The 24608-nt window shown below is 38.2% G+C and overlaps 1 protein-coding gene across 3 annotated transcripts in view; it reads left to right on the top strand.

The window, feature by feature from the left end:
- Ssh2 (slingshot protein phosphatase 2) overlaps positions 1-24608 on the top strand; it is a 243935-nt gene that overhangs the window by 115395 nt on the left and 103932 nt on the right. Inside the window, exon 1 of one of the 3 annotated variants that reach the window (XM_085695370.2) lies at positions 9937-10232. The exons of the other annotated variants lie outside the window; for them this stretch is intronic. Within the exon in view, the coding sequence (XP_085551496.1) occupies positions 10105-10232 (128 nt within the window). The 5' untranslated portion in view covers positions 9937-10104. Of the gene's footprint in view, positions 1-9936; positions 10233-24608 lie in introns of those variants that run through there. 3 annotated transcript variants of the gene reach the window in all.

Raw genomic sequence — 24608 nt, 5'->3', positions numbered from 1 at the left:
GCTGAATCAGTCCTGCTGCAATTTGAACTTTTGGCTCCTGAAAGTCTAGTGCAAGCTTGAAAAGAAAAATAAAGCCCTTGCCTCCTGGGGTATATTCCAGGCCCTTTCCGGAGTTATCTGTATGAAAAGTCGTCACCTACAGAGCAAGAGGCAGCAGGTAAGGAGTGAGGCAGTGAAAGGCGAAAAGGAACTTTAGGTACTATGTCTTTTATCAAGTGAGAATTAAACTCCCAAGGACCAGAACCTCAGTAATTAATGTCTAGGTTCCTTGGGAAATATTTGTCTCTAGAGCTTAATGTATAACTGTTAGAAAGAAAGAAAGAAAGAAAGAAAGAAAGAAAGAAAGAAAGAAAGAAAGAAAGAAAGAAAGAAAGACAGCCTCCAGAAAGATACAGTGGGCTGTTATAAAGGTTCAGTCATTCAACCAGAATATGCACTGGGCTACTTACTCTGTATTCAGTCCTCGACTGGCCATGTTTGATTAGCTTCTATAGAGAGATAAGATATATAGACAATAATTAGAATATTCATATACAGTTCATATTTTATCACATGACTGCAGTTTATATTATAGTTTTATCTTTGTTTTGCCTTTTTTTTGAGACAAAGTCTTTCTATTTGCTTTGGCTGGTCTAGAACTCAATATATGCACCAGGCTGACCTCTAACTAAAAAAAAAAATAAGATCTTTCTGCCTCTACTTCTCTAGTGCTAGCATTAAAACCATGCACCACCATATCTGGTCTAATTTTTTTAATTATTTAATTATTTTTATTTATGTGCATAGGGTGTTTTACCTGCATGTATGTCTGTGCACCACATTCACATCTGGTGCCCAAGGAGGCCAGAAGAGGGCATTGGGTCTCCTGGAACTTGAGTTATGGATGATTGTGAGCTACAATACAGCAGCTAGGAACTGAACCTGGGTTCAGTAAGAGCAAAAAGTGCTCTTAACTACTGGTCTATCTCTCTAGCCCCTCATATTTTACTTTTTGAGACAGTTGTGTAACCCAAGCTGACATCAAACTCACAACCCTCCCACTCAGTGCTGGGATAACAGGCATGAACTGCCATGTCCATCTTGAATACATTCTAAAGGAGTGATAAACGGTTAATGCCACCCAATAAACCTTCAGCTTGATCACTGGACCTAACCAGAAGACCTACTTTCTTTTTTTTTTTTTTAAGGTTTATTTATTTATTATGTATACAGTATTCTCAGTATTCTGTCTGCATGTATGCCTACAGGCCAGAAGAGGGCACCAGATCTCCTTACAGATGGTTGTGAGCCACTATGTGGTTGCTGGGATTTGAACTCAGGACCTTTGGAAGAGCAGGCAGTGCTTTTAACCAGCCCGGAAGACCTACTTTCAAACCCTAGCTCTGAGATCTACTACATAAATTTGGGTCCTTACCTTCTAGACCTCAAGTTTCTTCATCTCTGAAGTAAAGGTGATGATAACAGGCTTTCCTTACCTAATACAAATCCAGTGATAAAAATCTTTATGACAGGCACTTGGCATTCTTGCATATAAATCATGGTGGTGCATTCCTATAAGCCTGGCACTTAGGAGGTGGAGGCAAGAATATCAGAAGTTCAAGGTCATTTTTCAGCTACCTAGAAAGTTTGAGGCTAGCCTGGAGTATATGAAACACTGTTTCAAAACAACAAAAAGAATCCAGTGAGGGTTTCTAATTATTGGAGGAACTGGAAGATGAAATAGGCCTCAAGAATATATTATATATGGATAACTTGAAAATTTAGGTGAAAGTGGTCTTAGATAAGGAACAGTTTGGACACTGAAAATAATAAGGTTTGAAGACAGGAAAACAGAAACCACCAAATTAGCTGAGTATGGTGGCACAGGCCTATAATCCTAGTGCTCAGGAAGTTGAGGCAGGAAGATGTTGAGTTTGTGTTTAGGCCAGGCTACATACAGAGACCTGGCTTTAAAAACCAGATCAGCAAAATGTCTCAGCAGGTAAAGGTGCTTTTTGCCAAGACTAACAGTCTGAGTTCAGATCCTAGGATTCACAAGGTAGAAGGAAAGCACTTTCTCCCATGTGTTGTACTCTAATCTCCATGGCACCACGTCCTCCAGTCTCTCCCCACCAAAAAATTTTTTTAAAGAAAATCAAGTGGTGGGGAGAGAAATCAATCCTGAAGCCAGGATGACTAGCTGGGTTTGAGATAGTGTTGTGGAAACTGGAGAGGTGGCTCAGCAACTTATAGAACTTGTTGCTCTTGCAGAGGACCAACCCAGCACCCACATGGTGGCTCACAACTATTCTAGGGAATCCAATGACACCTTCTTCTGATATCCAGGGACATTGGTGGTTTGAATAAAAATGTTTCCCGTAAGGCCCCCATAGGCCGTTAGAGAGTGGCACTATTAGGAGGTGTGACCTTGTTGGAGTAGGTGTGGTGTTGTTGGAGGAAGTGTGTTGCTGCAGCTGGTTTTGAGGTCTTAGATGCTCAAGTCTGGCCAGTGTATCATTCTTTCTTCCTGCTGCCTGTGGATCCAGATGTAGAATTCTCAGTTACTTCTCTAGCACCATGTCTGCCTATACACCACCATGCTTCCCACCATGATAATTATATAGTAAACCTCAGCACTGTAAGCCAGCACCAAGTAAATGTTTGCCCTTATCAGAGTTGCCATGGTCATGGTGTCTCTTCACAGCAATAGAAACCCTAAGACTGACAGCAAGTACCAAGTGATGCACACATACACATGAAGGCAAAATGTTCATACACATACAGTAAAATAAATAATGATGTGTATGCTTAGACAGATTATTTAACTTCTCTGAAGCTCATAAAGATAATAATTCAATAAGAGTTATTTTGAGAATTGAGATAATACAGCTAAACTTTTAAATAAATTCGATTTATTTATTTTGTGTGTATAAGTTTGTGCCTGAGCCTGTGTATGTACACCACCACAGTTGTGCCTGGTGCTCACAGCTAGAAGAGGGCATCGAGTCCCTGAAACAAGAGATAATGGGTAGTTAAGAGCTGCCATATGGGTACTGGGAACCAAACCAGGGTCTTCTGCAAGAACAACAGGTGGTTTAAACTGCTGAGCTACCTCTCCATCTCCAACACATGTAAATTTTTAATAAAGCACACTGAATGTCAGTTCAACAAGTATTAGCCTATCAGTTATTATTTTCCTCTTTCAAGATCATCTACTCTCCAATTTGTTACTCCCAAATTCACTTCCAGTTTTTCTCTGTCTCACTCCATTCTACTACACTCTTAGTATTAGGTTGTAATTGACTCATTCGCCTATATTATACAGTATGAGTGTTAGAATTGATTATATTTAAAATTAACTTCTTTAAGATTTATTTTTATTTTGCATGTATGAGTGTTTGCTTGCATTTATGTGTGCCTGGTACCCAAGGAAGCTAGAAGATGGTGTTGTATCCCCTGGAACTGGAGTTGTATGCGGATGGTTGTTAGCCCCCATGTGCATGCTAGGAACTGAACCTGGGCATTCTACAAGAGCAACAAGGGCTCTTAACTGCTGATCATCTCCCCAGCCCCACTTAAAAATATCTTATAAATTTATTTTATCTTTAAGGTAGTTTGAGGAAGAACATGCTATGAGGAATATAGTAGAGTTATGGGAAATTGGGCATGGAAATGATCTTATTTCATTATATACATGTACTAAATTCTCAAATAAAATTATAATAAAATGCACTGTATTTATTTAATTATAGTCTAAGTGATTCTTTGGAATCAATAAACCATGATATAGTTCCTAACAATGTTTTCTCTTTATAATCTTGTATTTTTTCTAGTTTCATTTGATGACCTACTTACTTTTCTAATACATTACACCGTCCTGAGGTTGTGTGTGTGTGTGTGTGTGTGTCCATGAACATGTAGCAGTTGTGTGTGCCTATCTCTATGAACATGTAGAGGTTGAAGGGCAACCGCAAGTGTCATTTTCTCAGGTACCATCCACCTCTTCTCCTCTTTTCTCTTCTCCTCCGCCCCTTTCTTTTTCTTTTCTGTTCTTTGAGACATAGTCTCTCACTGACCTGAAACTCAGTACAGTAGGCTGCCAACCAATAAGCACCAGGGATCCTCCTAGCTTCAATTACCTATTATCAGAATTACATACTCTGGCCTTTTTTTTTCTTAATATGGTTTCTGAGGATCAAATTTAGGTCCTTGTGCTTGGAAGGCAAACACTTTGCTGACTAAACTATCTCTTCAGTACCTCAGTATACTTTGTTTTAATGTAATAGGCAGACTACAGCATAGAAGACCCATCTTGAGCCCTAAGTTAGTTTAATAGATCATGGGTAGGAGAAACTAAAGATTCCATGGAGAAAATCCTTTACTGACAGCAGTTAATTAATATCTACTACATCTTAAGATATTGAAAACATCTTTAATTAACTCCAGTTCCACCTCTAAGTATCCATGAACATATATGTTAATATGCATGCACAAATTTTTGGGAAACTACAAAGTCTACCATTTGTAAGGCCCTGGATTTAATCCCTGTAACAACTGACTCTTCTTTCCCTCCAAGTGTAAAAGCATGTTCAGTGATAAAAACTGGAAACAAATGTCTATCAGCAAAAAATTGTTTAAACTAATTATATATGGTCATATAATATACTCCCTTAAAAGAATTAGGTAGGCCAGGTATGATAGCATATCTGAAAATAATTCTAATTACCTATGAGTGACATGAGATGAGAAAAATAACATTTCTTTTCCCTTTCTGAATTCTTGTGGTTGGGAGTAAGACTTACCATGTGTTGCTATGTCTTTTAAGTAGTTTAAAAAACAATGAAGAAATAGAGCAGGAACTAAATAGTTAATGTTTTGTGAGATGTGTTGAATGTGAAAAGTGATCCATAAATGCCTATTATTTTTACTAAACAATAGAAATGTGGGGCTTGTGTAACCTGAAGAAAGCAGTATTGCCGCATGTCCTTGTGCAGGAGCATATGGTGGCTAAGACCAGGGGGATGAATGCTTTAGAGATCTTTTCTCCGGTGTTGATATGCAGATCTCCTCCGTGTTCCACATTGCTCTTGTGTGGGAAGTTCTAAGTACATGACTATAAAGGCTCGGTGACATTGTTCAACTCAAGTGTTTAAAACTATTGTCAGGTATTTAAAACTAAACACCCACCAAACATGATTGCTTTTCAGAGCAGCTGTTAACATCGTGGTGTTTTGTATTGTTTAAAAAGTGTCTTCGACTAAGTGTGTTAAGATAGCTCTTAGTCCTGTGTGGACAACAAACCCGAAATTGGGAGTGTTATCTTGAGAGTTTTGTTCTGGCATTTTACAGATTAACAAGAGACAGCAGGTTGTGTTACTCCAGGTAGTAAGATTTTTGTTTTGTATCTTTATAAGTGTTGGTTTTCTTCCCTTAGACACTCAAGGGATTAATTTACTATTTATTTCTCTATACCAAACCCTTAGAGAAAACATAAAAACAAAGTAGGCCCTCTGCTTCGTATAATCATTTTCTCTTATGATCAAGTGCTTAAAGAATATAGTTGCATAAGTTAATGCTATTATTTGAAAGCTTAAAAATAGAAAGATCAAACAAACATTGCAGGTATCAGGCGATTATAGACTGTGATGATGAGTTACCATGACAGCTACCTGGTAAACAATGACAGTAAACTTCCCAAATGAGATTTTGATGCATAAAGATGTTTGTGTGTATTTCAGTTTTCATTCATTCATCAACTTTTAGATAATAAAACAAATAAATAAAAAGTAGTTCTGTTACTGGAAACTGACTGAGCAGTTTATGATAATAAAAATTTGTCATGTTGTCCACATAATACTTTTGTTTGTGGATCTTAAAAAGAAAAACCATTATTTTTTTTCTGTATGTGTATGTGCACAGAGATGAGAGACAACTTGCAGAAATTGGTGCTGTCCTTCTACCACGTGGGGCTGAACTCAGGTCAGCAGCCTTGGCAGCAACTGCCCTGAACCACTGAGTCATTTCACTGGCCCTAGAACTTTCTGTTTTTAGACAGGTTCTCACTGTGTGTCCCTGGTTGGCCTCAAACTCACAGAGATTCTCCTGCCTCATCCTCCTGAGGGCTGGGATTAAACATGTATGCCACCATGCCCAGCCCTAGAATTTCTTATACCATAGTCATAAGCACTTTTTAATGTTTATGGAAAAAAACAAAGAAAATCATGGTACATAGTGGGCCTTAATATACCAGACATTAAAGCCAAAGAGTAGATCGTTGTGCTAGGTATTCTTTTAAAATATAGATACTGTTTTTAATTAATCCCCAAAGTAACTCCATAAATTAAGTGCAAATACTGTTGCCTCAACTCTATTTATTAGTTCTAAAACCAGAGTTTTTAACTGCCAGTCTCTATTGATTTGAACTAAGTGACTGTCTTAAGTGAATTAAATATATATTTCATATTTCAGTCTGTTTATATCTACTTGTTTGCTTGTTTGTTTTTTCAATTACACTTGTTTATATTGTGTGTGTGCATGAATGTATGCACGCATGTGTGCACATGTATGGGTATACCACAGCACCACAGTGCCAGTGTTGAGGTTAGAGGATAACCTGTGGAAGGCATTTCTCTTTAGCCATGTGGGTCCCAGGGACTGAACTCAGGTTGTCCTGCTTACTGAGCCATCTCACTGGCCCTGCTTGCTTATTTGAGATAAGAGTTTTCCTGTGTAGTGCAGGCTAACCTTGAACTTGTGATCCTGCAGCTCCAGCCTCCCAAGTGTTAGATTATAGTAGGCATACACTACTACACCTGCCTCCTCAGAATCTTTAGTTGGGATGAGAAAAGTCTCTGTACGATTTTCAACTCTCAGAACAAATTTGGAGATTTTTTTAAAGGTCTTATTATATCATTTTATAGATGAATTAAGTGACTTGATCAAAGTCTTAGTTTGCTAAGTGACCGTTAGAACTAGTGACCATTATGCCCTCTGAGATGTTTCTAGCCACATCTAATTTGCAATTAATTCGAATGATGTTCCCAGCAGCAATAGCATGACTACATCTTTCAGTCACATTGCAGTGCACCTCCAGGTCTAGAGTGCAGTCAAGTAAGCATGCAAGTCTCCAGTGTTCATTGTTTTGAGTAGTTGAACCTTAGTGAGAGAAATATGGGCACGTAGTAATAAAAGTACTTTATGGGACAGTTCAAGGGACATCTGTGGTACTTTAATTTTTTAAATGCTATGAACATTTTGAATCTTTGAAAATGTATGTCACAAATGATATGACGAAACTCACTTTACATCTTTTAACTCAAGTACAAAGAGTAGAAAGAAAGAGGATAGTTTTTCTTCACAGACTTGGTGAAATTTTAAAGCAAACAGGAAAAACAGGAAGCCGTCTAAGTTGATATAGAGTGTGAAACCAGCTTAGTTTTATATCTTGCTGTTCAGTCTAATTTGGAAGAATTCTTTAATTCCTTTAATTTTCTGAGGTTTAGAGAGCTTGACTGTGGAGAGAATAAGGGATTAAATTGAACAGAAACTGAAATGATTGACATTTTGACCCTACAGACTTAAAAGAAAAATTTGTTCATCTTTTTTTTTTAATTATTTATTTATTTATTACGTATACAGTATTCTATCTGTGTGTGTGCCTGCAGGCCAGAAGAGGGCACCAGACCTCATTATAGATGGTTGTGAGCCACCATGTGGTTGCTGGGAATTGAACTCAGGACCTTTGGAAGAGCAGGCAATGCTCTTAACCGCTGAGCCATCTCTCCAGCCCTTGTTCATCTTTTAAAAACAGACAGTAGCAGAATCTTTTCCTTAAAGTTTTCCCAGTTTAAAGTGATAGCTTGATTAGCTGAGTGATGGCGGCCAGTCATGGCGGCTCACCCCTTTAATCCAATACTCAGTAAGCGGAGGCAGGGGGTTTCTGTGAGTTCGAGGCCAGCCTGGTCTACAGAGTGAGTTCCAGGACAGCCAGGGCTATACAAAGAAAACTTGTCTTTAAGAAAAGAAAAGAAAAGAAAAAGAAAAAGAAAAAAAAGATAACTTGACTTTTTCTCTAAAAGAAAAATCAAGAATTGTGTCTTAGCAACTTTTCAGATTTCTCTGTTACTGTTCAAAGTTTAGGAGGACTAAATTAGAGGCATTAACTGTCTCCTTACTTGGATGGCTGATGAGAGTCTTTTAAGGGAAAACCATAGGACTGTGCACTTCTGGAGCATCACTGTGGGGACCTTTTTATGTGACATAAATATACATATTTACAAAATATGTATGTGTGAAATCATTATCCCTGGCATTTTTAAATGCAAGAAATAATGAGTTTGATAAAATCAAATAATACAAATTTTCTGCTGAACTGTTTTTCAGATCATGATGACTACCATGCCATTATCTTTCCTAAATGACATCATTTAGTAGTGGCTTCAATAAAAATTTCTATCTCTTGCTGTGTCATGAAAGGAACGGGGCTCACCTGATGCTGTTCTAAAGTTGCTGTTCTAAAGTACCTCCTGCCCTTTTTTTTTTTTTTTTTCACAGCAGGCGACTGTAATAAATTGCAGCCTGGAAGAAGTTTCAAACTGGCAAGTTTGCCAGATATTTTAAGCAATTTATTTTGGGGTGTATCAGCAGATTTTTTTTTTCTTATACTGCCATTTGGGTGCCTGCTGACACAGCTTGAACAAATCTTTAAAACATTTCCTTCCTAGAGATGGGTGAAGATGATGAAACTCTTAACATCCAGTCTTTCCCTTAACCCTTCACTTGCCATCTGGATCTTTTCTATTACCAGATCTCTGCAACGCTAGACACCTCCTTTTGTATGCATCACAGAATTCCAAGCTGCTCAGCACCTTGGTAATAGCTTGAAGTTTTATAGTCAACTAATAAAAAAAGTAATCCTGGTTTTAAGCATAGAATTTTATGTTTAGATTATTTCATTGTTAGCATATTGAAAATTGTTAAGCTCCCCTGTACTTTATTATAAAACAAAGATTTGTTGTTGTTTTTCTTGATCCTTATACGTTGAAAGTGCCTAGTCCTTTCCAATTGGTTGGTTATTTAAAGTTTATTAATTTCTGTCTTTTGAATTCTTATGGCAGCACCATTAATATATATTTTAGTCAGTTATTCAGAAATGCTAAAAAAAAATACTGATTCCTAAAATATTTGCTCTGGTGTAAAACTGGAAGAGCGAGAGAATAGGGAACTTGCAAAGTGCCACTCCCTGAAGCAGAAAAAGGCACCTTTTACAAAGCTATTTCCTAGTGAAAAGCACTACTTAGCAACTCCAGGAAGGAGTGCGGGAAGGGCTTAAACCTTGTAAGGTTTCAGAGAATGCCATGTGATGGGAAAAGCAAAAGATAGAAACGAGATCTTTGAAAAAAAGATACCGACATCTAGATCTTATTCCAAAGACAGTACAATTTAGTTGATCTAAAGTGTGGGTTAGGCACTGATGTTTTAATCTTTACAAATTGTATGTACAACTAAGGCTGTGAATCTTATGTATTTATTTACAAGGGTTAGCAGATTTTATCTAGAGTGTAAAGGTCCACACGCCATTATCTCTTGAGCTCCACCTTGAGGACCCAAGAAAGCCATTTATAAATATTTAACTTACGCGTGTAAAGCCTTTAAAAGCTATGAAGACCATTCATAAACTTGGTTTGTTTCAGGTTTAGTGTATAGAGCTGGTTAAGAAGCTACAATACATAGAGCTGGTGCTTTTCAGTTGATCATTCCGTGTAGAGAAATTCTGCAAACTACACTCACTCAACCAGGCTGCGGTCTCCAGCAGACCCTTACCCAGCAGGCCCGGACGCACTGCGGGATCCCCGTGGGTGCCCGGAGCTCCGGGGCGGGGCGCCGGCGGGGCCCACCCTCCGGACGCTCTAGACCGCTCCTCCTGGGCGCCCCGCCCCGGACGCGGATGGGGGAGGGCTGCTGGCAGCGCCCGTCAGCCCAGACTCCACAACGGAGCCCGAGGCTTCAGTGGCTGCCTCGGAGCTCCCCAGCGGATTCAGCTCAGCCGTCAGGAACCAGCGTCTCTGGCCCGGGTTATTTCTGCGCGGGTCCAAGATGCGGAACTGTGCTTTGTGAGTGGGCTCCATGACCCTGAGTACTTTGGCCGGCGAAAGGAGGGCGCCCCCTGCCAGCACCTGCAGCCTCGGTGGCCCCGACATGATCCCCTACTTCTCTGCCAATGCGGTCATCTCGCAGAACGCCATCAACCAGCTGTGAGTTTGCCACTTCAAATGCTCAGAAAGTTTGCTTTTCCAAGCGGCTTTTCCCAGTATCCTAGGGCGCGAACTAGTTAGCAAGGGTGGAAAGCACAGTGTGCGTGCTGCGAAGTCTCAGAGCTTCTGGGTTGGACAGTGGGTGAAGGTGTTGGGCGATTCTGGAGGCAATGAGTGTCCCGGAGCCTGGTGGGCAGATGACTCTTTTGGAAGAACGTCGGGAGAATCTTAAGGGAGCCTAAGACTGGATTGGCCTCCTAGATGTCCGTGGTGACCGAGTGACAGCCGGGCTTTGTAGCACGCGAAAATCTGGGGAGAGTGGTTGGTAGAATGAGAATAGCTGCCAGAAATGCAGGGGTTTTGTGGATCCTGCTGGCAGCCCAACTTCTTGAGGTAGTTGATCTTAAGTTTGCATATGACTGTAAGTTTCTGTTATGGTTCACACAAAGAAAGGCAACCCACTCTGTTTACACTGTTGTAGTCTGGAAATTTCAGAAAATTTTATTTCAGTCTCTTCTGTTATGGCCCCCAACTAGTACATACTCACAACTCAAGCCTTCCTGTACTCTTTGAATCACAGAAGTGAAGGAAGGATTCATGTGCATCTTATATCGTCATTGTTTTTGAAGTCAGATTGGTACTCCTTTCCGTTGTGGTTTGCCTGTTTGTGAGAACTGAGTGCCGAAGTTTGTGGTTAATTTCACCTCACAGTTATAAAGTTGAAAGTAGAGAAACATTACCAATTAAAACTGCATCTTTAAACCAATGGAGAGGTTTAGGTTACTGAGATAGTAGCAGTTTTAGTGTGTTTGAGCTCCTTCTAAATTGTCTTAAGAGGAATCACAGCAGAGATTTCCCTAGGCCAGCCCCCAAACAGGGTTGCTACTGTCTCTCTCCTAAAGAACTCCGTTTAATGTCCAGCAAAACCTTTTCATTATCCCTTATTAAAAGCACAGTGATTTGTAGATACATTCATACCTAATTTGTTATTTTAGTTGCTGATAAATTATCCTATCCTCCCAACTGAGTTAAACTGATTTGAGGGTCACCCATTTCCTTTATGTTGATTTGTGGTGGAGCTCCTGAGAAAAACAGCAAACGTGTGTTTCCAAAAGGCAAGAGGGATGGAGCGAAAGTGGAGAAAAGGAGTGAATAATCTGAAACATAGTAAGCAGGCTCAAGTAAATAGTGTTATCAGTGCTTAAGAAGGAGCGTGGGCAGGGTAGTCCAGCCATGAATAGCAAATGGGGGAACAAAATGCTCTGTATATATTTGCAACATTATTCCACTTTTTAAAGGAAAATCCTGGAGTTGGAGTTTAGTAGTCAACAGTGACTACTGCTTTGGGGAAGTACAAGTTCCCCACAGTCTAGGCTGTTCACAACCACTTGTAACTCCAGCTCCAGGAGACCAAGGCCCCCAGCACCCATACAGAGACAGATAACTTAAAATAATAAAAATAAATCTTTAAAAATACTGACTTTTTTGAAAAAAGGAAACTCTGACACATGCTAGAACATGATGAACTTTGAAGGCGCTGTGCTAAGTGAAATAAGCCAGTCACAGAAGGATGGACGGTACTGTAAGATTCTATTTGTGTGGCCCAGCAACAGAGAATAAAAAGCAAAGTTTCTAAACTTAAGAGAGGAGTATTCTTAAACTGTACTTCCTAGTGTGATCAAAAGTCCAAATGCCTAGTCTTACTAATTAATATCCTTGGGTAAATCATTTTCCTTGTTCTTGCCCACTGTAAAATGGGAATACAATACAAGGTTCCCTGCTTGGTAGAATCAAACTGTAAATCCCTGCAACAAAAATGAGCTGAGTTGAATAATAGCTGTCATTTATGGGCCACTTGTCCTATGCTAAGAGTTTAATGTGGGTTATCTCATTTAGTCATCTCAGGAGTCTTGTGAACTAATTTATTTTGTTTACAATGATGAGGCTGAAGCCCAAGGCCATCCTAGTAAATGACAAAAATCCACATCAGGTGATTTTAAGATTTCTTTTCTATACTCCCACCTCCCCCTTTTGGTTTTGCAAGATAGGGTTTCTCTGTGTAACAATCCTGGTTATCCTGGAACTCACTCTGTAGACCAGGCTGGTCTCAAATTCATTGAGATCCAACTGCTTCTGCCTCCTGAGTGCTGGATTTAAAGGGATATACCACCATGACTGGCCCTAATTTTTAGGGGTTTTCTCCCTTTCTCCCTATCCCTTATCTCTGGTCTCTCTGGCTCTTCCTTGAAAAGCTGGAGATTAAACATAAGACTTCACACATGCTAGGTAAGCAAACATTCTACCACTGAATTGTATCATATGCAGCTCACTTAGTCTTAAAAGAAGCTTGCTATAGTATTGACTTTCAAACTACACTTACTGGTATTGCTTTGGATATGCTTATTAAACATTTATAATGCTGCTTAGCTCATTATAATTCAAAAATAATCCATGAACTCAATATATATATACATATATATATGTATATGTATATATAGTTGCTACTTAATGTAAACATTCTCAATCTGGAGACTCTAGTCAACTGGAGGTCTGTGGCTTGACTTCAGAAAATTAATGAACTCCCTGAAATAAAATGTGAAAACCTGAAGTAGATAAACAACATAAATTTTTCAAATCAGATTCTCAATCTGTTATTTTAGAACAGTGCTAATCTCTTCTAAAGGGAAATGTTATTTCTAAAATCTGATTTTCCACCAGCCAGTTCCCAAATAACCACAGGGATACTTATTATTTATGAAAGCTTGGCTATAGCTTAGGCCAGCTCTTATAACTTATTTCTATTAATCTGTGTGCTGCTCTGAGGCTCATTTACCTCATTTATGAACTTCCCATGTTGCTACTTCAGTGTCTGGTTTGGGACTCTCAATGTCTCTACCCTTTTTCCCAGCATCCTCTCTGCCCTGAAAATCCTGCCTAGCTATTGCTCATTCGACTTTTTATTAAACCAATCCAAATGACAGATCTTCACAGTGTACAAAAAGATTATTTCACAGCATCTGATAATGTACACCTTAACTGATAGGAACATTTCATGCAGTAGCAGATATATAAATAGCAAAGACTAACCAGAAAAAGTAAAAGGGTTACAGTTAGGAGCCCAGGGTAGTAGCTGTGCCTATAGATCCTAACTATCTGGAGGGAGAGGCAGGGGAATCTTCAGTTCAAGGCCAACTTGAACAATGCAGTGAGACCTCTGTCTCACAAAGGGGTGAGAGTGAGGGACTCAGATCTAAGAGTTCCAGATGAAGACTGATACAAACATAATCTAAGTTTGAGGGAAACGATTCATGAGTGCTTGTCTAAGTAGTTGTCAGAATTCAATTTGGTCTTTAGATGATTTTTGTTTTTCCTTTCTCATTTGCTGGCTCAAATAGCTATGTATTTAGAAACCAAGTAACAAATCTTATGAGACTTGAGTCAAAGATTAAATAGGTCACAGTGAGATTAAAGGGCTTGCTATCAGAGAAAATGTATGGTGTTTACAGTGTGGCCTTTGGACACCTGTTTCAATTATTTCATAGACTCTTCGATTTTCAACTGTGATGTGTATGTAAATGAAATATACAAATGATAGTTTGTATATCAACTTTACTCATTATGCCATTACTGTTGCATTAAAGTCTCCACTTGACACTGCATAAAACTTACCATGTGTGTTATTTTTGATCTATCAAGTGAAGCTGGCCGTGATGGTACATATCTGCTACCTTAACACTTAGAAGGTAGGGACAGGAAGATCAGGAGATCGAGGTTATCCTCCAGTACATAATGAGTTGCAAGTCATCCTGGGCTTATAAGATTCTATCTCCCAGAAAAAAAAAAGTGAACAAAGTTTATTTATTATCATAAATGTTAATTCTACTGGGAGGAGGATATGAGCAACCTAGAAAATCATCTGATCAAATTTCAAGTGTTGTGGGACACACAATCAGTAAAGTGTTTGCCTTGCAAGCATGAATACCTAAACTGAATCCTCAAAATTCACATAAAAATGCCAGGCCTGGCAATGTGCACTTCTAACTCCAGAGCTAGAAAGTAGGGATGGGAGGATCCCTAGGACCCAGGTCATTCAAGCCAGTGGAATTCAGAGACAGTCTGAAAAGTAATAAATGGCATCCTTGATCCTGCCTCAGTCTCTTGTAATTTGGTGGTGTTTGTTTTTGTTTTTAATTTTTCAGTTTCTCTTTCTGGTTGTTCAGTTGATTTCATATGCTCTTTTCCAGACTTACATTTGCATCATAAATGCCTTGAGGACTTGTTAAAACACAAATTGCTGGTTTCTGAACCTGTAGGCTAGAGAGTTTGTACTTCTAACAAGTTCCTAAGCGATGCTCATGATGTTAGTGTATGAACCACACTTTGGCAGACACTACTTTATATTTTTTTAGAGGCAGATTGAGAAAGTCATCAACCACACTTTATGTAGCAAGTAATTAAAAAAAATGGTGAAGTAATTTGGACAGAAATACATGACTTGTTTCTGGTAGAATGGAAACCTGGAACAGCATTTCCTGTCTCTGATCCAAGTTCTTATGAAGCAACATGTGCCTAAAAGTTTAGGATGTGTGTGCATGTGTGAGTGTGTATGTTCTCATGTGTACACGTCTGCTCATAAGTGTACATGTGTGTGTTTGCATGTGTGTACAGGTGTCACAGCACAGATAGTGAGTTTTGAGAATTGGTTCTCTCCTATCTTGTTAAAGCAGGATCTGACTTGCTTTTGTCTTGCTGCATACTCTGGGCTGGCTGGGCTTTTAGCTTCTAGGGAATCCTCTTGTCTCCCATCTTGCTTTAGTAAGTGCTAGAATTACAGATGGGTGTCACCACATCTGTCTTTTCTACATGGATTCCAAAGATTGAACTCAAACTGTCAGGCTTGTACAGCAGTGCTTCTATCAACTGAAACATTTCAACTGTCCCCAACCTATTCAGTGTCATTATCTTAATTAATGATGCATGATTAATAAAAACTCAGAGAAATTGGGGTTCAACCTAAAGATCTGAAAAGAAAAGCAGCCAGCTACTGGCTCTTACCTCAACCTTAGTCTGAAATGGCGATCTTGTCTCCAGGAATCTCAGAATGACACTGTGTCTGAGAGCTGTCTCCTCACATTTTATAATTCTCTCTAGTTCTGGGATTAAAGGAGTGCAGCATTGGGATTAAAGGCATTCACCGCCTGGTTTCTATGGCAACTAGTGTAGCTACTGTGATTAAAGGTGTGTGTTACCATTACCTGGTCTGTAAGGCTGACCAGTGGGGCTGTTTTACTCTAAGCTCTTCAGGCAAGCTTTCTTTATTAAAATACAATAGAAATGCCACTACACATTAATATTGTATTAATAGTAACATTAAATAGCAGATTTTTTCTTTTTTCTTTTTTTTCCACTGTACTCTTACCCTTTTTACTTAGCACTCACACAGTTTTGAGTGCTATTTGTATATTGTCTCATGTTCCTTACGCCAGACTTTTTTTAATTTTGTGCTGGGGATCAAATCCCATAGTTTGCACATCTCTGTCAAGTATTCTACCATCAAACTCAATTTAAATTGCTAGAGATTTTACTTATTAAATTTATAGATACTTGATGTCTACTTTTTTAAGATTTATTTTTAATTATGTGTATATGTGGGCATGTGCACATTATTACTCTCAGATGCCAGAAGTGTCAGATCTTACTGAAGCTGAATTTAGAAGTGGCTGTGAGCCACCTAACATGGGGAGTGGAAATCAAATTCAGGCCCAGTTTTCTGAAGGCAGTGTGGACTCTCAAGTACTCAGCCATCTTTCCAGTTATACTTGAGGCAGACTCTTAATAGTCTTAAGTCTTTTGTTGTGTTTTTATATTTATATACCAACATCACAGCATTTCCTTAAAGAGTTAATAGATGTTTTGATATCTGCTTTGGCAGGACCTACCTCATTGTCTTTTATTGTTATTTAATTTTCCAAGTCCTTTTTTTTTTTTTCGAGAGATATGGGATGTCAAGACATTTCGTTTGTGTCGTTGTCTTTTTGAAATATGGTCTTACTATGTTGCTCTGGCTGTCCTGAAACTCACTACACAGACCAGGCTGGCCTTGAACTCACAGAAATCAGCCTTTCTCTGCTTAAAAGTGTGTGCCACACCTGGCTATAAATTCCTTTAATTAGTCACATGTGTTATTAATGCAACTATTGCTTTTCATATTTTCTTTTTTATTTATTTTAATTACATTTATTTATGTATATGGATGTATATATAAACCATATCATGGAGGTTTTTCTATCAGATGGGTCGTGGGCATTGATTCAGGTCATCAGGCTTGATGACAGGTTCCACAGCCTGCTGAGCTGTCTGACATGACCCCTGTGTTCTTTTTATCAGACTACTTTGTTTTTCTTTGTTTCTAATGTAGATTTTATTTTTTAGTTTGTTTTTCTCAACTTCTTTGGGGTGATGATTATATTATCTGTTGGTGAGTTCTGTCTCTTTGAGAACAACTCTTAAATTGCTTTGACTGGGGCCTCTTGTCAAATATTAAAATACTTGTTTTATTTTCTCTTGTAAATGGAATGCTTCTTATGTTTTGTAAATAAGTATGCTCTATACTTTATACCACAGGTTTCAACATATACCATTTAATGTATTGAGAGTATTACATTGTACTGCAACTAATTTGAAAAGGTTTTTATGATTTTTATTGACTACTTTGATACTTGCTGAAATGATAAAATATGCCCCCCTTTATTTGTAATAGAGTAGCATTGAATGGCTAAAGCTTACCCTTACTTAAGTGAGCTACACCCTGCTTGTATTATTCTCTTAACGTATTGCTGGATTTGGTTTACTAATATTTAAGATTTTGCATTTACAAATTCAGATATGTATTGAATCTTTGGTGTTGTCATTGTTCAACTTAAGACCAATCTATAGAATCTATAGGTAGCCCTTTGTTTTTTCTGTGCTCTGAAACATTTTTTGACAGGATTATCTGTATTTTAAAACCTGAATCAAAAAATGTCTCCAACTGTTAAAATATTATATTATAAGATAGAGCTAGTGTGCAGCTCAGTTTGAGTGTTTACCTAGCATATGAGAATCCTGTGTTCCATGCCTGGTGCTACAAACAGCAATAAAGTTTAAAATATTCACATTTTTTTCATCTCAAGGTTTCAGTTGTTTTTGTTTTCATTGATTAAATGTAACTTTGGTAGTTTTTCAACTCGAGCTTATTTTTTGATGAAATAGAGTTAGACACTCATTTATTGTTTAAATTTTTTTTCTTTTTCATTGGAAAAGAAGCTAATATAAGTTTTTAAAAGAGGCATGAAAGGCTGATGATCTAGCTCAGTAGCAGAAATTCATGCTCAAGGCCTTGAATTTAGTCCTTCAAGGCTTAAAATTTTAAAAAGTAAAGAAGCATAAGATGTCTTCTTGATTTTAAATTAATACTTACTGTTTTTATAATTATTTCTTTTTTCTTTTTTTTCTTTTTTCTTTTCTTTTTTTTTTTTTTTTTTTTGGTTTTTCGAGACAGGGTTGCTCTGTAGCTTTGGAGCCTGTCCAGGAGCTAGCTCTTGTAGACCAGGCTGATCTCGAACTCACAGAGATCCACCTGTCTCTGCCTCCCGAGTGCTGGGATTAAAGGCATGCGCCACCACCACCCGGCTTTTATGATTATTTCTGATTCTTGAAAAGTGTATTAGTTAGGATTTTTGTTGCTGTGAAGAGACACCATGACCTGGCAACTCTTAACTGGGTGACTTACAATACAGAGGTTCAGTCCATTATCATCATAGTGGAACATGGCAGCATGCAGGCAGACATGGTGCTAGAGAAGGAGCTAAGAGTTCTATACCTTGATCCACAGGCAACAGGAAGTGGTCTGAGACACTGGTCATATCTTGAGCATAGGAGACCTCAAAGCTTGCCCCCATAGTGACACATTTTCCCCAGAAAAGCCACACTAAAATGTCACTCCCAGTAAGCTTATGGGGGCCAATTACTTTCGAACTACCACAAATAGTCTTAATTGTCATTTTTTTAAAGTTTATCAAATTAGTTTATATTCAAGTCTTTTTAGTGTTATGGTCTACAGATGTAAAAGACAGGTTACAGGGAGCTGTTGGGAACGTACAAAGGTATATTTCTGTTTTCGTTATTGATAGTAAGTTTTTGTGGCTTTATCTACACTTGATTTTGTTTGCAGTCTGTAGAGCAATAATTAGTCTAGAAGGTAGGTTTGGGCAGACATGAGCTCTGAACTTTGGCCTTGGAATTATGCTTAACCAAGTTAACTGAACTGTAAATCTGTACAGTGAATGAACTGGAACGGGGGATTGCTGTATTCCAGATTTCTGTATGATAAAAAGTAGGTATTTCTGAGTAACTGCTACTTATCTGTTCTCGCTCCTGAAATAGGGCAATTTTTCTAGACCTACTCTGTGAAACCACTCCCCAAAGTCAAAATGATTAAAGATATCAGCCTCTATGACCAAGAGCTGTTGAACCTTGGGAATAATGAAGATGCACTAACTTTCACAGATCATCTTTTACATTTCTCTTGGTTCTGTCTAGTAAATATGAATATACTGACATGCACACTCACACATATGCACTTACTGTTTGTTTGTTAAACTGCCTTGGGACTAAAGAAAAGTGATATAGGTACTATCATATAATTTGTAATTTACCATGTAGTTCCTGGATTTCTAAGGGGGAAACAGAAGAAAAACAATTAATATCCTAACTGTGCGCAGATAGAATTAGTTAGCTTTTATTTGTTGAATGAGGCAGGATGTTGCCACCCATGACTCAGTTATGTTTAACTTGAAGAAATGTGCTAAAAACATTAAGGACATTTTAGACTTTCCTGTGGTTTGGAATAAATATAACTAATGATTTATAAATAGACTGTTAATATGACATACCGAGATCAAATCTGGGTCCACACCCTTTTCAAATGTTATATGAATTTAGCAAGTTGGTTTTCTATGTTAATCTGTTTTTAGAAGGATGTGACCTTTCATTCAGTGACCAAATGGATTTTACATTAGTTGCATCTGATAAAGCAACAAAATCCAGAGTCATGAAGTCTCCAATAAAGAGAAACCTCAGTGTTGACCAGTTCTCAAAGTTTATATATCTTAGTGCATAGAAGTAGAATTATTTTGTAATAATGAGCTAAAAGGTCCAAATTGTTGTATATTTTAGATTTACTGACAGCTTCATTTAAAAAAAAACTATATAGCTCAAATAGATGATTCACAAGAAAGGATAAACCTTTTAAAATGTAAATGTTACTTTTATTCTCTATACTTTTTATTTATCCAAAGTTCACATGTATACCCACAATCCATAAGAGAGGATATTATGCCTGAATGTTTTAATTTTGGACTATAATTATATTGATTGTATTTTGTAGTGGCTATGTAAAAAAAATTATCTTTTTTTCATCTTATTTAAGCATCCTTTGTCCCCTGCCCCCAGGAAGAGGCTATGGGAGCTTATGAGCTTAGCATCTTCTCGTGCATCTTATTTCTGTTCTGTTTGTATTTTATGTAATAAAAGCCAGTTACTTTCCATGAGGACCCAGTGAATGAGACTTTCTGTCTTTACTGATTTGAAATAAGTATTGTTTATAACAGAAAGTATGAGACCACTTCTTAATACCCTCTTACATTCCAGGCCTCTTTAATTACAGTTTATCTGAGTGTTAATATACATAGTTCTCAAGAACATTCTTTAAAAATCCTGTTGTTGTGTCATCTGTTTTTTGTTTGTTGTTATTTGTTTTGTCTTTGTTTTTTTAGGACCATTAGTCTGGGAACTTGTCAATGGAGTTGTGGTGGTTAGAATGAGCATGTCCCCACAGGCTTGACTGCTCAGTCACCAAGGAGTAGTGGATTGGAAGGATTAGGAGATGTGCACATAAGAGGAAGTGTGTACTGGGGGTGGGTTTTGAGATTTCAAAAGCCCACACCAGGCCCAGTCTCTCTCTTCAGGATGTAGCTCTCAGCTACTTCTCCAGTACCAAACCTGCTGTGCTTGTCACCATGCTCCCTACCATGATGATAATAAACTACTCTTTGAAGCTGTAAGCAAGCCCCAACTAAATGCTTTCTTGTATATAAGAGTTGCCGTGGTCATGGTGTCTCTTCACAACAAAAGAACACTGACTAAGACAGGGGTGATGTGAATTCTCAATGTCTTATTTTTTTAAAAAATTATTAGCCAGGCAGTGGTGGCACACACCTTTTTTCTCAGCACTCAGGAGTCGGAGGCAGGTGGATCTCTGTGAGTTTGAGGACAGCCTGGTCTACAGAGCAAGTCACAGAACAATTAGGACTATACAGAGAAACCCTGTCTTGAATTTTTTTTATTTTATGGCTATGGATATGGGTATTTTACCTGCATGCATATTTGTCCACTTTGTGCATGCCTGGTGCCCATGAAAGGCAGAAGAAGACATTTAATTCCCCTGATCTGGAGTTGCAGAAAGTTGTAAGCCATCATTTGGGTGCTGGAAATTGTATCCAGGTCCTCTTGAAGAGCAGTCAGTGCTTCTAACCACTGAGCAATCTCTTCATTCCCCTCACCCCTTTGTTTTAGATGGGTTCTCATTAAGAGGTTCTGACTGGCCTCAAAATCAAAGAGATTTGCCTCCCAGGTGCTGAAATTATAGGTATGTGTCACCATGCCCAGCATACAGTTCTCTTAAAGTTTTTTTATGTATCTATATGTGCCTACACGAGTTTATATACTCCACTTGTATACAGGTGCCTTAGGAAGCCAGAGGGTATTGGATCCCCAGAAACTGGAGTTACAGGTGGATATGAGCCACCATGTGGGTTCTGGGGTACAGAACCCAAGTCCCCTACAAAAGCAGTAAGTTCCACTGAGCCATTTCTCCAGCCCCAATAAAAGAGATTTATATTTTTTAACTATATATACACATGTCTGTGTGTGCATTTGTGCATGTGAATGCAGGTGCTGAGGAGGCTGAAAGAAGTATTTGGGTGCCTTTGAAGCTAGAGTTACAGGCAGTTGTAAGCTGCCCAATGTGGGTGCTGGGAACCACATGTCCTTTGAAAGAGCAGTAAGCCCTCTTAAGCACTCCGCCATCTCTCTAGCTCCAAATTTTCTAAGAGATGGATAAAATTGATGAAAACAATGAATCAAACTGAACCACTTTGAAATTGCTTTAATCGTGTTAAGATGTATATCATTCTGTCAGTCCAACTTTAGTAAAATCTCAAGCTTAATTTTTGTCTGCCACCCCTTATGGGTTTTTTGGCTTGATCTCATGTATCCAAGGCTGGATTCACACTCAGTATTTGGCCAACAGTCTCTGTAAACTCCTGACCTCCCATTCTCCACTTCCTGCGTGCTGGGAATACAGGTGCATATGTATATCCAGACCCAACTCTCACTTATTTCTTAAAGTGCTCTGTTCCCTAAATACTCTTTTTAATGACTCTTAAAAGTTCTCTTGGCTTACATGTTCAGAATAACTACTTGCCTTTTCCCCTTGTTCCTATATCTTACTTAATACTATAGTATTTAGAGTGAAAACCACCCTTATTAGGCCCATAAAGAATTTTACCACTAACTGCATGACATATTAGATAGCTTCTCTAAGTCTTCATTTTCTGTATGAAAGATGGAATTTGTATTTTAAGAATTAAATATAGTATTTATGAATTACAGACAATGGTAAGAACTCAGTAAATGTTAGCTAAGTTTTTTATTTTATTTTGTTTCAAGACAAGGTCTCACTATGTAGTTCTGACTGGCCTCAAACTCACAGAATCTGCCTGTCTCTGCCTTCTGAGTGCTGGGCTTAAATTTGTGCCTGGTTCTTTTTGCTTTTTAGGAATGTAGAGGACAGAATGATATTGTGAATCATCCATCAGTCAGGAAGGATATGGGATAGCAGGATTGGAACTGGGACGCAGACCTTTATGCCTGGCCCCTTAAATGTCTTAATTTATGTAAACAGTGGTAAAAGATAAAAAAAAAAATGCTACTGTGTACTGTGGCAGATAACTTTCAATTAATGACTTACTAATCATTTGTTTTAAGAAAATCTAGAAAGGCTTTTGCACAGAGATTGTTTTTTGCAGAATAACTGCAGTGTGTTTTGATTCTGTGAATGGGAGAGTTGTAACGTCTACAGATGCTGGTTACTGTGCTGGGTACCCAGGTAGGCTTTACATAGATTCTCTTAGAAAGCTTTCAGCTTCGGAAATCTGTTGTTGGTTAATGAATCAGTCTAAGAGGCTGTGATAACCAAGTAAAACCCACAGACTGCTTAAGAACAAAAATCATTAGACTCTCTGTTGGTGATTTTGTACTTAAAAGAGTGTGGAAAGATGTTCAAGTAATCCAAAGTAAGCCCTGTCTCTGCTTCGTCCAGGTGCTGAGCTCTACATATTCACCAGCATCATATTCTCAGCAGAACATTTTGCATGACATGGAGCTCTATACTATTTAGGAGAATAAACTATAAATGGAAGATGTTTTGATTGATTTTTTTTTCTTGTTCTTACTGTCTTAATTACCGGCTTTATGGCCTAGTAGCCATTAGTAGTTTTCCTTTGTATCATTCAGTGAAAGCAGTATGCACTTGTTTTGTTTCGAAGCTAAACACACATGAACCATCCTGGTGGATATTGGTAATCATTTTTGTGTCAATTACTGAAATTCAAGTACTACACAAATGGTCTGTTACCCCAAGCCCAGAGTCAGAAAAAGAAAGTGACTCTTAAGTACTCAGAAGTTAGTGACTGTGCCTTATTAACACCAAGAAAAATGGCAAACTGAGACTATGTGGGATAAACTACATATTTACTTTATTTTAATGTAACAGGTTCTAACCAAATGACGTAATTTAAACATTACAGTTTTTTTCAGACTTAAGATAAGTGAAAGGTTTAAACTTACTAATTGACTTATCTTTAAAGATTACAAACAGGTTCAGTGAGACCCTGTCTGTAGAGAATAAGATAACAGGTGAGTAGGAGTAGGGTCTCCACAAGAGCGCTCGCTCCCCTGTGTGTGCTCATGCACCATGTCTAAAGACACAAAAAGCGTTACGTACACAAAAGTTTATATTACTTTCCATCTCTATCATCCACTTAGTTCAAAAACAAACTTGCACCGGGCAGTGGTGGCACATACCTTTAATCCCAACACTCAGAGGCAGAGGCAGGTGGATTTCTGTGATTTCAAGGCCAACCTGATCTACATAGCAAGTTCCAGGACAGCCAAGGCTACACAGAGAAACCCTGTCTCGAAAAACCAAAAGGGGAGGGGGGGGGACAAACTTGCTTGTACAATTATTTTAAAATGAACTGGACTTCTTAGTAAATAAAGGAAAATAGTAGTTATTTTTATTATTTTCATATAATACATATTTTTGTTATAGAACAGCCAGAAAACATTGTTCCTCCTCTCTTCAAAAAGTATTACTTTGCTAGGTGTGGTATCTCATGGCTTTAGTCCTAACTAGTTTTGTGTCAACTTAACACCAGCTAGAGTTATCTGAAAGGAGGAATCCTCAACTGAGAAAATGTCTCCATAAAATCTGACTGTAATGCATTTTTTCCCAATTAGTGATCATAGGGGGAGGCACAGCCCATTGTGGATGGTACCATCCCTGGTGTGGTGGTTCTGGATTCTATAAGAGAACAGACTGAGCAGGTGATGGGAGACAAGCCAGTAAGCAGCACCTCTCCATGGTCTCTGGATCAGCTCCTTCCTCTAGGTTCTATTCCTATTTGAGTTTTTGTCCTGACTTCTTTAGGTGATAAACAGTGATATAGAAGTGTAAGCAGAATAAATCCTTTCCTCTCCAGCTTGCATTTTGGTTATGGTATTTCATCACAGCAAAAGAAACTCTAAGACTATTACATGGGGATGCTCTGTCTCAAAGCAGCAACAACAAAAAATTTTTAATGCAGTTGTTTTCAGGGACCATTGCAAAAGGGCATGGTATAACTGAAGGTTTTTCTCCCACCTGCCTGTTCTCAGGGTGTCTCTGAGGCTTACTAGTAATTACAAACTCTTACAACTTAAATTAACCCATTTCTATTATTTTATATTTTACTATAAGGCTCATGGCTTGTTAGCTCACATCTTGCTTCCCCAGAAGCTGCTGGTGTCTCCCTGACTCTGCTTTGTTCCTCTCAATATTCAGTTTAGCTTTACCACCTAGCTATATTCTGCCTTGCCATAGGCCAAAGTTTCTTTATGATAAAACATATTCACAGCATACAGAAGGACATCCTACCTCATCTCCCCTTTTCTATCTAATTAAAAAGGAAGATTTAACTTTAACATAGTAAAACTGCATGTAATAAAACAGGTATC

This window comes from Myodes glareolus, chromosome 9, assembly GCF_982192425.1.
Source record: "Myodes glareolus chromosome 9, mMyoGla1.1, whole genome shotgun sequence".
NCBI classification, from domain to species: Eukaryota; Metazoa; Chordata; class Mammalia; order Rodentia; family Cricetidae; genus Myodes; species Myodes glareolus.
This window is presented reverse-complemented; position numbering and strand designations above follow the sequence as displayed.